This window comes from Microcebus murinus, chromosome 14 (assembly GCF_040939455.1).
Source record: "Microcebus murinus isolate Inina chromosome 14, M.murinus_Inina_mat1.0, whole genome shotgun sequence".
Classification (NCBI taxonomy): Eukaryota; Metazoa; Chordata; class Mammalia; order Primates; family Cheirogaleidae; genus Microcebus; species Microcebus murinus.
The window spans coordinates 65,601,656-65,615,022 of NC_134117.1; the positions used below are offsets into that span (position 1 = coordinate 65,601,656).

At 36.4% G+C, this 13,367-nt stretch overlaps 1 protein-coding gene across 8 annotated transcripts in view; it reads left to right on the top strand.

Annotated features, from left to right (window-relative positions):
• Positions 1-13,367, top strand: part of CCSER2 (coiled-coil serine rich protein 2) — a 174,370-nt gene that overhangs the window by 32,761 nt on the left and 128,242 nt on the right. For 7 of the 8 annotated variants that reach the window (XM_076010189.1, XM_076010188.1, XM_012764693.2 and 4 more), the window contains exons 2-3: positions 4,578-6,033; positions 7,486-7,682. In XM_076010189.1, coding sequence (XP_075866304.1) covers positions 4,617-6,033; positions 7,486-7,682 — 1,614 coding nt within the window. In that variant the 5' untranslated portion in view covers positions 4,578-4,616. Of the gene's footprint in view, positions 1-4,577; positions 6,034-7,485; positions 7,683-13,367 lie in introns of those variants that run through there. The other variant, XM_076010190.1, reaches the window with a different exon arrangement.

A 13,367-nucleotide genomic window follows, 5' to 3' on the forward strand; every position in this document is an offset into this window, starting at 1 on the left:
GCAACCTCAAACTCCTGGGCTCAAGTAATCCTTCTGCCTCTGCCTCCCGAGTAGCTGGGACTACAGGCATTCGCCACCATACCTGGCTAATTTTTTCTATATATTTTTAGTTGGCCAGTTAATTTCTTTCTATTTTTTTAGTAGAGACAGGGTCTTGCTCTTGCTCAGGCTGGTTTCAAACTCCTGACCTTGAGCCATCCACCTGCTTCGGCCTCCCAGAGTGTTAGGATTACAGGCGTGAGCCACCACGCCTGGCCCAGAGACAAGATTTTGACCTCAGAATCCTTTTAAACTAACTCATTGCTCAAGGCAACCAGTCCATCACAGGTTCACAAAACAAAGTTGTTTTTTAGTCTTAAGTTACTATTTGTTAAATTAATTTGCATTGAGAAATTATGTATTTACTTGGAAGTTAAGAGACTATCAAATTTGTGGTCCTATAGTAGGGCTAAAAGTATAGTACATAGGACTCAGTTTATGCTCTCAATAGGTTTACTTTTTTAAGGGTCAAATAGGGATGCATACAATTAGAAGACAGACTCGGCTGTATTATTGGTGTGAAGGGAATAGAGAAGAATGCAAGATTAATTATAACTGGAAAAGTTTGTGAATCTAGTAGTGATTTTGGACTTTGGAAAGTAGGGTCTTCAAGGTAGTTTTTATTACTTTATCAAGGGTATAGAAGGTAGAAAGTAGAGGATAGATTTTGGGAAATGACAAATAATGCATCTTGGCCTGAATGTATAGTAAAGATAGGGTAGAACCAAATAGAGAAACTTGCTCCCTGTATAATAAATTTTGGGTTTTATTTTGTTGTTCCTAGGCCCACACATGGTTTTTAGTCAGTGGAATGACATGATCATGTCTGTGTTTTAAGAGGATAACTGTTGACAATTTGAATAGAAATGATATTGGAGTCTTGAGATAATGTAGGAAGTCTTGGTAGTACAGAAAGAATTGATGAGCATAAGAACTAGAATTGTGGAACGGAAATGGTGAATTTAGAGTAAATTTAAATGGTGAAATTAATGTGATTACTGTAGGAATAAGTTATCCCCAGAAATGTTCCAGCATTTCTTTGGAAGGATCCAATAATTTCTTTTGCATATTCCTAGTTTTAAAATCTTCTTTACAAGGTGAATTGCTCCCCTCTCAACCTGCATTTCTGGTGAATTATTTCTTTATCCTTGGTATTTCATTAACTTCACTAGGACATGTATTTAGATCTGGGATTTGGTATGTTTTCCTTCTATAGATTTTTTTCTCCTTTATTTTAGGGATATTTTCTATTGTATCTCCCTGCCTTTTCTCTTCCACTCATTATGCTTCAGGGATACTAATTATCTCTCTGTTCAATCTTTGTCCTACATTTTCTATCTAATTGCTTTGATTTCTTTGTCTCTTTTTCTCCTCAATATTCTTATTATCTTAAGATTTTCCTCCCTTGCCATTAGTTTGATTTCCTGTCTTTAGTTTTTTTTCTTGTTTTTTGTTCAGATTCATTGTTCTTAATTTGGTTTTCTTAATTCTGTAACCTTTCTTTTAATTTACCTGTTTTGTCTTTTCATCTTTGAGTTTTTGTTTTATTAGATGTATGTTCTTATTAGGTTGTTCTCTGTTATCAAAAACTATTTGCACAGTTGTGTGGCTATTTTTATCTTGCTCAGGCTTAATTTGGATAGCTGGGTAAAGACTTTGTCTTTGCCCTGTATATATAATGCAGTGATTCCCTTTAAGGTCTTTTCTGCCTTAGCTGTGCTTTATCTCTTCATTTTACTGTGCTCCCTCAGTACCCCTTTTGATAAGTGTATTTTGTTCTCTGTCTGCTTCTCTGTAGTTGAGGGATATAAGATGGTATTGGTGAGAGAACTCTTCTTCTTCTTTTTTTCCGCCCCCCAAAGGATAGTTTTTCTTCAGTCCTCAAGGACTCAGCTCTTTATGTGGGCTTTGTGGGAGGTTGTGGGCACCACCTGCAGGTCAGTTAGGGTGAGAGTATTTGGTCCTTGCAGGCTTCCTGAGACCGATTCCTAACCTTGCTGTGAATGGCACAACTCACACAGTAAATCACATACAGCGAAGCACATTGGCATTGAAGACACACCGGGTTCAGAAATGGTCCTGACAGCTGTGGCCTCCACTGTGTTTTTTTTTTTTTTTTTGAGACAGAGTCTCACTTGTTGTCCAGGCTAGAGTGAGTGCCGTGGCATCAGCCTAGCTCACAGCAACCTCAATCTCCTGGGCTCGAGCAATCCTTCTGCCTCAGCCTCCCTAGTAGCTGGGACTACAGGCATGCGCCACCATGCCCGGCTAATTTTTTATATATATATATCAGTTGGCCAATTAATTTCTTCCTATTTATAGTAGAGACGGGGTCTCGCTCTTGCTCAGGCTGGTTTTGAACTCCTGACCTTGAGCAATCCGCCCGCCTCGGCCTCCCAGAGAGCTAGGATTACAGGCGTGAGCCACCGCGCCCGGCCCTCCACTGTGTTTTGAATGATGAACTTAATGTCTTTGTCCTTAGGCACACATCAGGCATAGTAGGCTGCATGTAGCTGTGTCACTTTTTGGCTCTTTTTTTTTTTTTTTTGGTTGTTCCTTCTTTTCCTTGTCATCTTGGTGGAAGCAAGGGTGAGAAAGAGGCTTTTTTCCCCTCTCAAGAGACAGGATCTTGCTCTGTTGCCTAGCTATATGCAGTGGTATGATCATAGCTCATTGCAGCCTCCAACTCCTGGGCTCAAGCAATCCTCCTGCCTCAGCCTCTTGAGTAGCTGGGGCTATAGGCGTGGGCCACTGCACCTAGCTATTTTGTTTATTTTTTGTAGAGTTCTCACTGTGTTGCTCAGGCTGGTCTTAAAACTCCTGGTCTCATGTGATCCTCCCACCTTGGCCTCCCAAAGTGCTGGGATTATAGGCGTGAGCCACTACACTTGGCCCAAATCGAATCTATCTATCCAAATTGGAGGACGTTTATTAAAATTTTCAACTTCTTTGATGTTTATTAGCTCACCTAATACTGCTTCCAGGCAGTGTAATCAGGCTAGCAGCCATACTATATCATACTGTCCACACTGCTTATTAAAGATTATAGGCTCTTAGTTTAAACTGTTTCTTGTTTGACTGCAGCTGGTGGGCTTTTGGCTAAAAAATGACACACATATATGTATATAGATTCTGCCCCATTTATTAGTTGGTGGTGACAGGACGTTCTTTAATTCTCTTTCACCCCACCATCTTTATGGAAGTGCATATGATTTGTAAACATTACTTTTGACATAATAATATGTCAAACATATTAATATAATTGACATAATAATATGTCAAACATAGTAAACATTTACTTTTGACATAATAATACTTATACTCTAATTCTTAGGCTAGGGTTGACTTGGAATAATTTTTTTAATTAACAAAATTTGTCAAATTAGAAGCAGTGTCATATGAAAAAATGTCTATAAAATATCTATAAAAGTGTCTGTAAAAAATTAGTGACCCTAAGGTGTGCATTTTTAAAATTTGCATTTTGCCCTTGTTTGTGTTTTTATAGAATTTTTATATAATTACAGTGAGCATATAGTGACCATATTATATTTCTTTTCATATTAGAACATTTTAATATTGCCATTTCATCTTTATAATCTCATCATGTGACATGTTATAATTATTAAACAATTACTCAAAGAGAGGACACTAGTTTTTTCTAGTTTTATGCTCTTTTGTGGGCATTAAACCATTTCGTATTTGTAGTTTTATATTATCTTTAAAATAAATTTAAAGGATTGAGATTAATGGATGAATTGACTTTATTAAATCTTTATACTTTTCACCCTGGAGCTAACTTTTTTCCCCCAAAATATATCTTTTTAATTGCAAACACCAATTATATTTCAATGATAATACCATATCAGAGAACAATATTAAGAGAAAGTAAAAAAGAAAAAATGTTATTTCATGCATATCTGGCACTAACTTTAGTGTCACTGGATGGAAATTCTTTTGAGATAGATAGTTGCTTAAAATGACAACTTATATCAACCCTTAATTCCAAAAGAACTTTTTTGTTACTACTGTGTTCTTGGCCTACATTCTTCCTATGACATTAGTGATTAAAGCTTTTAAAATGTATTCCAGTTTTTATAAGATGATGTACATTTAAAAAAAGTTATATGTTCTTAATTTTAAAGGAAAGAATATTAGCCAAAGTGAAAAAGTTATTTTAATTGGAAATTGGAAGATATATTATAAAAGTATTATTTTTTTATAAGTCAGATTTGGTAGTCTAATTTTATTATTTCTGGATTTTGCTATCATCATCCATATCCCAAGTTTATACAACTGTTTATAAAAATGTTCTTTATTTTCTTCCAGCATGAAGTTGTTAATTTAATTAGGACATTTAGTATTTATTGAGAGTTCTGTAGAAATCATAAGTAGCTTTTGGGCCTTTCTGCGTGTAATTATAGTATAGTATATTATAGTATAATACTATAGGTATATAGTATTTATATACTTATTATGTAATAATTCATGGAATTATCCTTATTTAGGAATGTTTAATCTACTTTTTCTTTTCTCCTTAGATTCTGTCAAATTTTAAGAACAAATGTACCTTATAGCTCATGGAAGAAAAAACACAAATCAAGACATTTTTGGGTTCCAAGTTGCCAAAGTATGGAACAAAATCTGTAAGAAGTACATTGCAGCCAATGCCAAATGGGACACCTGTTAATTTATTAGGAACTTCTAAGAATAGTAATGTCAAAAGTTACATCAAAAATAATGGCTCTGATTGTCCATCATCCCATTCATTTAATTGGAGAAAAGCAAATAAATACCAACTTAATGCACAAGGTGCTGAAGAGCCCTGCAGTACTCAGAATTCACATGATAAATTAATTGATCCTGAAAAACATGCTCCTACTCAAGGAATGTTTGATAAAAATGGCATAAAGGGAGGTTTGAAAAGTGTTTCTTTACTCACATCAAAGTTAGCAAAGCCATCCACTATGTTTGTATCATCAACAGAGGAGTTAAACCAAAAGTCTTTTTCTGGACCATCTAATTTGGGTAAATTCACCAAAGGCTCATTATTAGGAAGGACTTCATATTCTTCAGTCAGTGCTCCAAAATCACAGTTGAATGGATTTTATGGAAACCGATCGGCTGGTAGCATACAAAGGCCAAGAGCAAACTCCTGTGCCACCAGAAGCAGTTCTGGAGAAAGCTTAGCACAGTCCCCAGATAATATTAAATCTATTACTTGTGAAAAAATGGTAAGGTCACAAAGTTTTTCACATTCCATTCAGAATTCATTCCTTCCACCTTCATCTATAACCAGATCACATTCCTTCAATAGAGCTGTAGAGCTTACAAAGCCTTATCAGAACCAACAGCTATCCATTAGAGTGCCTCTACGGTCAAGTATGCTAACAAGAAATTCCCGGCAGTCAGAAGTACTCAATGGGAATGAACATTTGGGGTATGGATTTAACAGGCCTTATGCTGCTGGTGGAAAGAAATTGGCTTTACCAAACGGCCCAGCTGTAACTTCCACTTTAGGTTATAGGATGGTTCATTCTTCTCTACTGAAATCTAGCCGACCTCCATTTTCTGGGACTATCACAGTGGATGGAAATAAAAACTCACCTGCTGATGCATGTATAGAGGAAGATGCTACAGTTTTGGCTAACGAGAGAGCTACTAGTAAGGACCAAAAACTAACTGAAAATGAAAGTTATAGAACAGAAAATGACCAGACCGCAAAACATGATGTTAAAATTAGATACTTGAGTGATGATGTGGATGACATTTCTTTGTCTTCTTTGTCATCTTCTGATAAGAATGATTTAAGTGAAGACTTTAGTGATGATTTTATAGATATAGAAGACTCCAACAGAACAAGAATAACTCCAGAGGAAATTTCACTCAAAGAAGAAAAACATGAAAATGTACCACCACAGGATATATTTGATTCCTCCAAGGAAAATGAAAAATCCTTCAGTAAAACTGATGAATGGATAGATATAAGTGTCTCTGGTAAATATTGATATCCTTAAGTTTATTTGCTTTCTTCTAGAAATATAACTGAACTTATATTCAGAATTATCTTCAGATAAATTCCAAGATACTATCAATTTCACAGAAGGATGAATCTAGATTAAATTGGAGTGGGGCAGCATTTATCTTCCTATGACTGTTGCTTCCTATTCTATTTTTCACCATATGTAAAACAACTTTATTTATTTGTTTATTTTTTGAGACAGAATCTCACTCTGTTCCCCAGGCTAGAGTGCCGTGGCGTCAGCCTAATTCACAGCAACCTCAAACTCCTGGGCTCAAGCCATCCTTCTGCCTCAGCCTCCTGAGTAGCTGGGACTACAGGCATGTGCCACCATGCCCAGTTAATTGTTTTTTTATATATATTTTAGTTGGCCAATTAGAGACGGGGTCTCGCTCTTGCTCAGGCTGGTTTCAAACTCTTGACCTTGAGCGATCCACCTGCCTTGGTCTCCCAGAGTGCTAGGATTATAGGCGTGAGCCACCGCACTGGCCTGTAAAACAACTTTAATAAAACTATTCTTATCTTTGCTCTTATTTGGCTATCATACGCAAGCCTGTTCCTCCTTAGTATAGACAGTGCTTCCAAATGATTTTTCCCCCATTACCCCCAGCCAGTGGCATACTAATAAACAAACCATCTCTTCCCTCAGGGTAGCATTTCATTACTATGTATTAAGGGTAAAGCTGTACCAAAGGATAAATGAGATAATATAGGTTATGTTTAATCTAATAGATTTTTATCCTAGGAAGTTTTCCTTGTTTAGCAAGGACAGATTTTCCTTTTTATAGTTATACTTCCAGAGGAGCCTTATTTATTTATTTTTTTAATTGAAGAAAATGTGATAGCACCTGTTAAACATTTCCTCTTATATTTGGTTATCCTGGCACTAAATGCTGCAGAAAATGTATTGTGTGCTCATATACCTGAAAAAAGAACAAACTGAAGAGATTGGATATAGGCACATGGTTTAATCAAGGTCATGCCTAGAGATACACATATAAAATCTTGATTGTTTGTGGATCTTCTAAAAGTGATTGCCTATGTTTTTTTCCTTGTATGGAGTCAACTATGAGGTTAAGTAATATACGCAGAAGAAGGAGTTTCTTGGCCAGTGGTTAAAAGTAAATATCTTGTGAAATATTAAAGGAACATGAGGCTTTATTTATAGTTTTAGAAATTTTGCAAAAGTAAAAGATGGCTAAATGAATTTTTTTTGTGTATTTCATCAAGTTATTTTTAATATTTTCCTGTTGATTTTTTTTTATTGTTTAGGATACAGGAAATGGTAGTTATGAATGCTTTATTAGGCCAACTTTTTTTCTATAATATGTCAAATTATTAGGACTTATATTTTTAGAACATGAGAAATAATTATATTTTTGTGAATTAATAACTTTTCTCTCTCTCTCTTTTTAAATAAATTGAAGACAGGAGTGAATGTACAAAACATACTTCTGGGAATAACTTGATTTCACCAGATACAGATTACAGAGCTGGTTCTTCATTTGAACTCTCTCCATCTGATAGCTCTGATGGAACATACATGTGGGATGAAGAGGGCTTGGAACCCATTGGAAATGTCCATCCGGTTGGGAGCTATGAGTCTTCCGAAATGAACAGCATAGTATGTATGAATTTATATTTGTTTACATTACTATAGAGAGACCTTATTAGTTAATTAACTTATTAGGAATTCATATTTGTTAAAGGCTTATAAAATATCTGATCCTAGTGTATAATAAATCATGGGGAATATGTAACAATTGACTTAAATATACTCACACATATATATATACACACACATATATTCATCATACATACATACATATGTATATACTATATTGGTCAGTTTAAGCTATGCCAGTGGTTCTCAAAGATGGGGGGAAGAGGGCAACATCTAGAGATTTTTGATTTTCACATTGACAAACAGTACTTGGCATCTAGTGGATAGAGGCCAAGGATGCTGCTTAACATTGTATAATGCACAGGACAGGCCCACACCGAAGAATTATCCAGCCTAAGATGGGAGTATTGCCACTGTTGAGAGACCCTGGGCTAGGCTATGTTGAGGTAGCATCGAAGTTCCAACTCTTAGTGGCTTAACACAGTAAAACTTTATTTTTTACTGTTAGAAAGTCTGTTGAAGGTCTGGACAGCTCTCAGGGACAACTGTCTTTAGTGATATTAGCAGCTTTGATTTTGGGGCTTGACCATCTTTTGAAGCCCCTTCTTGTCACTGTGGTAGAGAGAAAGAGAGTGCCAGGGGATCTCACGCATGCTATTACTTGTGTTGGGCTGCAAGTGGCACATGGGGCTTTCAGTCACAATCTGTTGACGTGAACTAATTATATGCTCCCACATAAGTTAGTACGAAGGGGTCAGGAAGTGTAATCTTCCTGTGTGCCTGGAAGGTGAGGGAACCAGGTATAGGTAAGTGCTAGAAGACCTACTGTGCATTTATATGTGTGTATTTTAAGAAACATTGCAAATAATGTGGATAACATATCATATGAGTAAAGTGTAACTGGGGTGTTTAAAGTGACTCATTGTGAGTATTCAGTATATAGAATATTATTCAATAGTTGTATGGGAAAATTGGCAGTCTTTGTGGACATATTAAATTCCAAGTGGATTTCAGGTAATATAATTTTCTATACTCATATAAACCTGTGACCTAAAAACAATAGACATTGTTACGAGAAGCTTAAGTTGCATAAACGTAGAGAGTGCACTCATTTAATTTGGTGAGAGCATCTCATCTCCTTAGATAATGGAAGTTAAGAAAAGATTGCAGTTTAGGGCCTTATGTGCTTTCTTACTAGGATTTTTAGAGTATGATTGAAGTGCAAATTAACATGGTGTCCAACAGATGGCGCAATAAGCCGCATATTACTTGACATTTTTTTAGAGGTTCACCGTTTTCAGTTCATTGTTCCTGCGACTGATGACAAAGTAGCCTTCTCTCTAATAGAGTTCAGAGAGTGTATCTGATTGACTGTTAGTCCTTAAGATCCATGAGTTTCATCCTTGATCATGTATGTGTGATGGGAAGCCATCAAAGTTCATTCTGTGCTTTGAAACAAGATGATGTCTTAGTGTCTTTCTCTTCTTATTTAAAGGGAAGACAGTCTGAGAAAAGGAAGGAGGATTGATGACAAAAGTTGAGAAGAGTATGTTGAGATCTCTTGGTGTGATACTGGGTTTACCATTTTTGCTCTGAAGTTCTGTGAATATTTTGCTTTGTAAATTTTAAGCTTATTTTGTTGTGTACCTGTTTAGAATTGTTTTTTGGTGAATTGGACTTTGGTCGTTATTTAGTGATCTTCTCTATCCCTAGTTATGCTTTTTATCTTTAGACCACTTCCCCCCTCACATAGTAGTATATCTTACTGATTTTATTTTTATTTTGTCCCTCCTTTTACTATCAACCTTATTGATACATAGCAAATAGTTTATTATTTAAAAAAATATCAATTTGTCTTTTTCTCTTAACCAGTGGGTTTAGTTCTTTTATGTTTGCATTTATTGGTACACTTGGACTTTACTCTGCCATCTTAAACCATCTTTATTTAGCTTGTCTTGCTTTTTCTGTTTCTTCTTTTCCTTAAAGTGTTAGGGTGTGAGCTAGAGCAGGTGGGTTTTGAGAAAGATTTCTCCAGACAAAAATTAGGATAGAAACAAGAAAAAGTTTATTTTACTTTTTCCACACAGGAAAAAGGGCCAACACAGTGAAAGAGAGGGAGATAGTGTTGGCATAGAGAATAAGGTACTCAGGATTTTTATTTAGGGGGTGAAAAAGATTTATGACTGTAGCCAAATTAACAGGGTATTGCTGAATCTGCTCTGTAGCAGATGCAGCAGGATGTCAAAGTCCAAGAGTTGGCCCCCTGCCTTTTCTTGGAGGCAGGCTTTATGGTTAGAGATGTGACTCTGCCCTTGAGATAAGGCTGAGGCCTGAAGCTCGCACCACTGCTGTTCAGCCAGGAACTCTGTAAAAAGCAAATTCTCAAAAGCATATTTTTTTTTTTTTGAGACAGAGTCTCGCTTTGTTGCCCAGGCTAGAGTGAGTGCCATGGCGTCAGCCTAGCTCACAGCAACCTCAAACTCCTGGGCTCGAGCGATCCTCCTGCCTCAGCCTCCCGAGTAGCTGGGACTACAGGCATGCACCCCCATGCCCGGCTAATTTTTTCTATATGTACTAGTTGGCCAATTAATTTCTTTCTATTTATAGTAGAGACGGGGGTCTTGCTCTTGCTCAGGCTGGTTTCAAACTCCTGACCTCGAGCAATCCACCCGCCTCGGCCTCCCAGAGTGCTAGGATTACAGGCGTGAGCCACCGCGCCCGGCCTCAAATGCAAATTTAAAAGAAATAGATTTACATCTCTTTTCCATCTGTTCAGCTCTCTTTGGAAGTTGTGCAAAACAGAATTCCTGCAGGGTGCCTGTTATTGAGAGAATTCATATGATTGATCTTAAAATTGTGGGATTAGATATTTTCCTGTTATTTTTTGTAAGGCTACCCCTTTATAAAGTAGCTTAAATTTAGTATCTATAACTCATCCCCAAAAGAACTGTAGCGTGTTATCACTTTTCTTGATCTCTACAATGATGCTCATTTCAGTCCAGGTCACAAAAAGGAGCTTTCACTAGTATGTATGTCAACTGTGTCACTTCTAATACAGTCGAAATCAACCCACTATTTAGTTCACCTGAAGTTTTTATAGGTAGACTTTCTCTTTGAAAGAAACAGTATGTTGCTGTACATTCTGGTACCAACTCCTAATCATGTCAAGGACCCCAACAAATAGTTCTAGATGGACTACTTTGCATAATACTTGTCTAGAATCCTAGCTATTTATTTGTTGAAATGCTGTCAGTATTTTGCTGAGGTATAATTTATGTACAATAAAATGCACAAATCTTCTGCAGATAGCCCAGGCAGTTTTGATAAATGTATATGCTTGACAATCATCCAGCTTAAGATATATTAATAGAGTATCATATCACTCCAAATTGTTCCCTTCCTGTTCCTTTCAGTCATTGTCTCACCCTGCAACCAGTGTTGATTGCTTTTACTGTAGATTAGTTTTATCTGTTTTTGAATTCTATCTAAATGGAATCATAGACATATTTTATGTCTGGCTTCTTTTAATCAATATTATGCATTTGTCAGTTGTAGTTTGTTCATTCTTACTATATCATAGTCCTTTGTTTGAATATGTATTTTATATGTATGTATTATAACTTATTTTATCCTATTGTATTGGGAATTTAGGTTATTTTCAGTTTTTTAGTGAATTGCACTATTGTGAAGATTTTGCTGTATGCTTTTTGGGGAACGTTTATTCATTTCTGTCGGTACAATATGTAGGAGAGGGATTCCTGGGTTATAGGCTATGCTTATGTATACAGATACCATTTTATCAAAGTGATCATACCTGTTTATACTCCCAATGGCAGTAAATGAACATTCCAGAAATGTCACTTTCTGTCTACACTTGTTATCTATCTTTTTGCATTTTTGCTATTCTGGTGGGGACATAGTAGTATTGCATTGAGATTTGTCTTGTGTTTTGTGATAAGTACTCATTGAACGCCTTCACATATGTTTATTGTGTATTAGGATATCCTTTTTGTGAAGTGCCTCTATTAGGTTATCAGTATTTATTTTATTTTTTTATTTTATTTTTTATTTTTTATTTCAGCATATTATGGGGGTACAAATGTTTACATTACATATGTTGCCTGTCTCCCTTTTCCCCCCCAGAGTCAAAGCTCTAAGCATGTCCATCCCTCAGATGTTGCACATCACACTCATTATGTATGTATATACCCATCCCTTCCTCCCCACTCCTGTCTGCCGGACGCCTGATAAGTGTTATTCCTGTATATCCACTTAGGTATTGATCAATTAATACCAATTTGCTGGTGAGAACATGTGGTGCTTCTTTTTCTTTCTTTCTTTCTTTCGTTTTTTTTTTTTTTTTTTTTTTTGAGACAGAGTCTCACTATGTTTTAGATTTTACAATACCAATGTTATCTATAGAATTGGTTGGGGAAGTCACAAATCTTGCGCCTGTCAAGAATGGATGGCACTTAAGCAGCAAGCAATTACAGAAGTAGGGAAGTTAGGGAACAATGGCTGGTTAACTTTTACCTATTTCTATGCTTCTATAGAAATCAGATTTCACTGTAGAAATGAGAATCATTATTCCTGCCTTAATGGCCTTACATTATTTTAATATAGGTGGTTTAAAGTTTTGCTATAAGTCTTCCAGCTTCATTTTTTTCCAGGATTTCCCTAGCTTCTTAGCTTTCCTTAGCCTTCTGTATTTCCATTTAAATATTAGAATAAGTTTGTCAGTTTCCATAAAGGACCTGCAGGGATTTTGAATGGGATTGCATTGACTGTATAGATCAGTTAGGGGAGAATTGATATATCTATAGTAGTCTTCCAATTCATTAGTAAGGTATATTCCTCCATTTATTTGGGACTTTAGAAATATTTCTTGCTGTTTGGTACTTTTCTATAAAATGTTACATGTATTTGATTTATTTTTAGATGTTTGATTTTTGGTATTGTTAATAGTACCACTTTTATAATTTTATTTTCTAAGTTTTTGTCATATATACAAATTTACTTGGTTTTTGTCTTTTTAGGGCTCAGAAAACAGTAGCCCAAAATGAAGGTTTCAGAACTAGCCTCAGAAGCAGAAATTTTTCTCTGACCTTCTGTCTCTCAGTTGCATTCTCTCTCAAACCATAGAAACTACAATTGCTCTTCCCCAAGGCGGGTCATAGAAACCAGAACCTCTTCTCCTGAAGACAGGTATACAACCTAAAATTATTCTGTGTAAAAAACAGGCCATAAGGCCGGGCGCTGTGGCTCACGCCTGTAATCCTAGCTCTTGGGAGGCCGAGGCGGGCGGATTGCTCAAGGTCAGGAGTTCAAAACCAGCCTGAGCAAGAGCGAGACCCCATCTCTACTATAAATAGAAAGAAATTAATTGGCCAACTGATATATATAGAAAAAATTAGCCGGGCATGGTGGCGCATGCCTGTAGTCCCAGCTACCCGGGAGGCTGAGGCAGAAGGATCACTCGAGCCCAGGAGTTTGAGGTTGCTGTGAGCTAGGCTGACGCCACGGCACTCACTCTAGCCTGGGCAACAAAGCGAGACTCTGTCTCCAAAAAAAAAAAAACAAAACAGGCCATAAAGAAATTATCCAACCTATCTTGTTTGACTGTAAGTCATAAGACTCCCATATGCTTATAGAGGCCAAGAAGAATCTAGACAGACAACCCTTGCT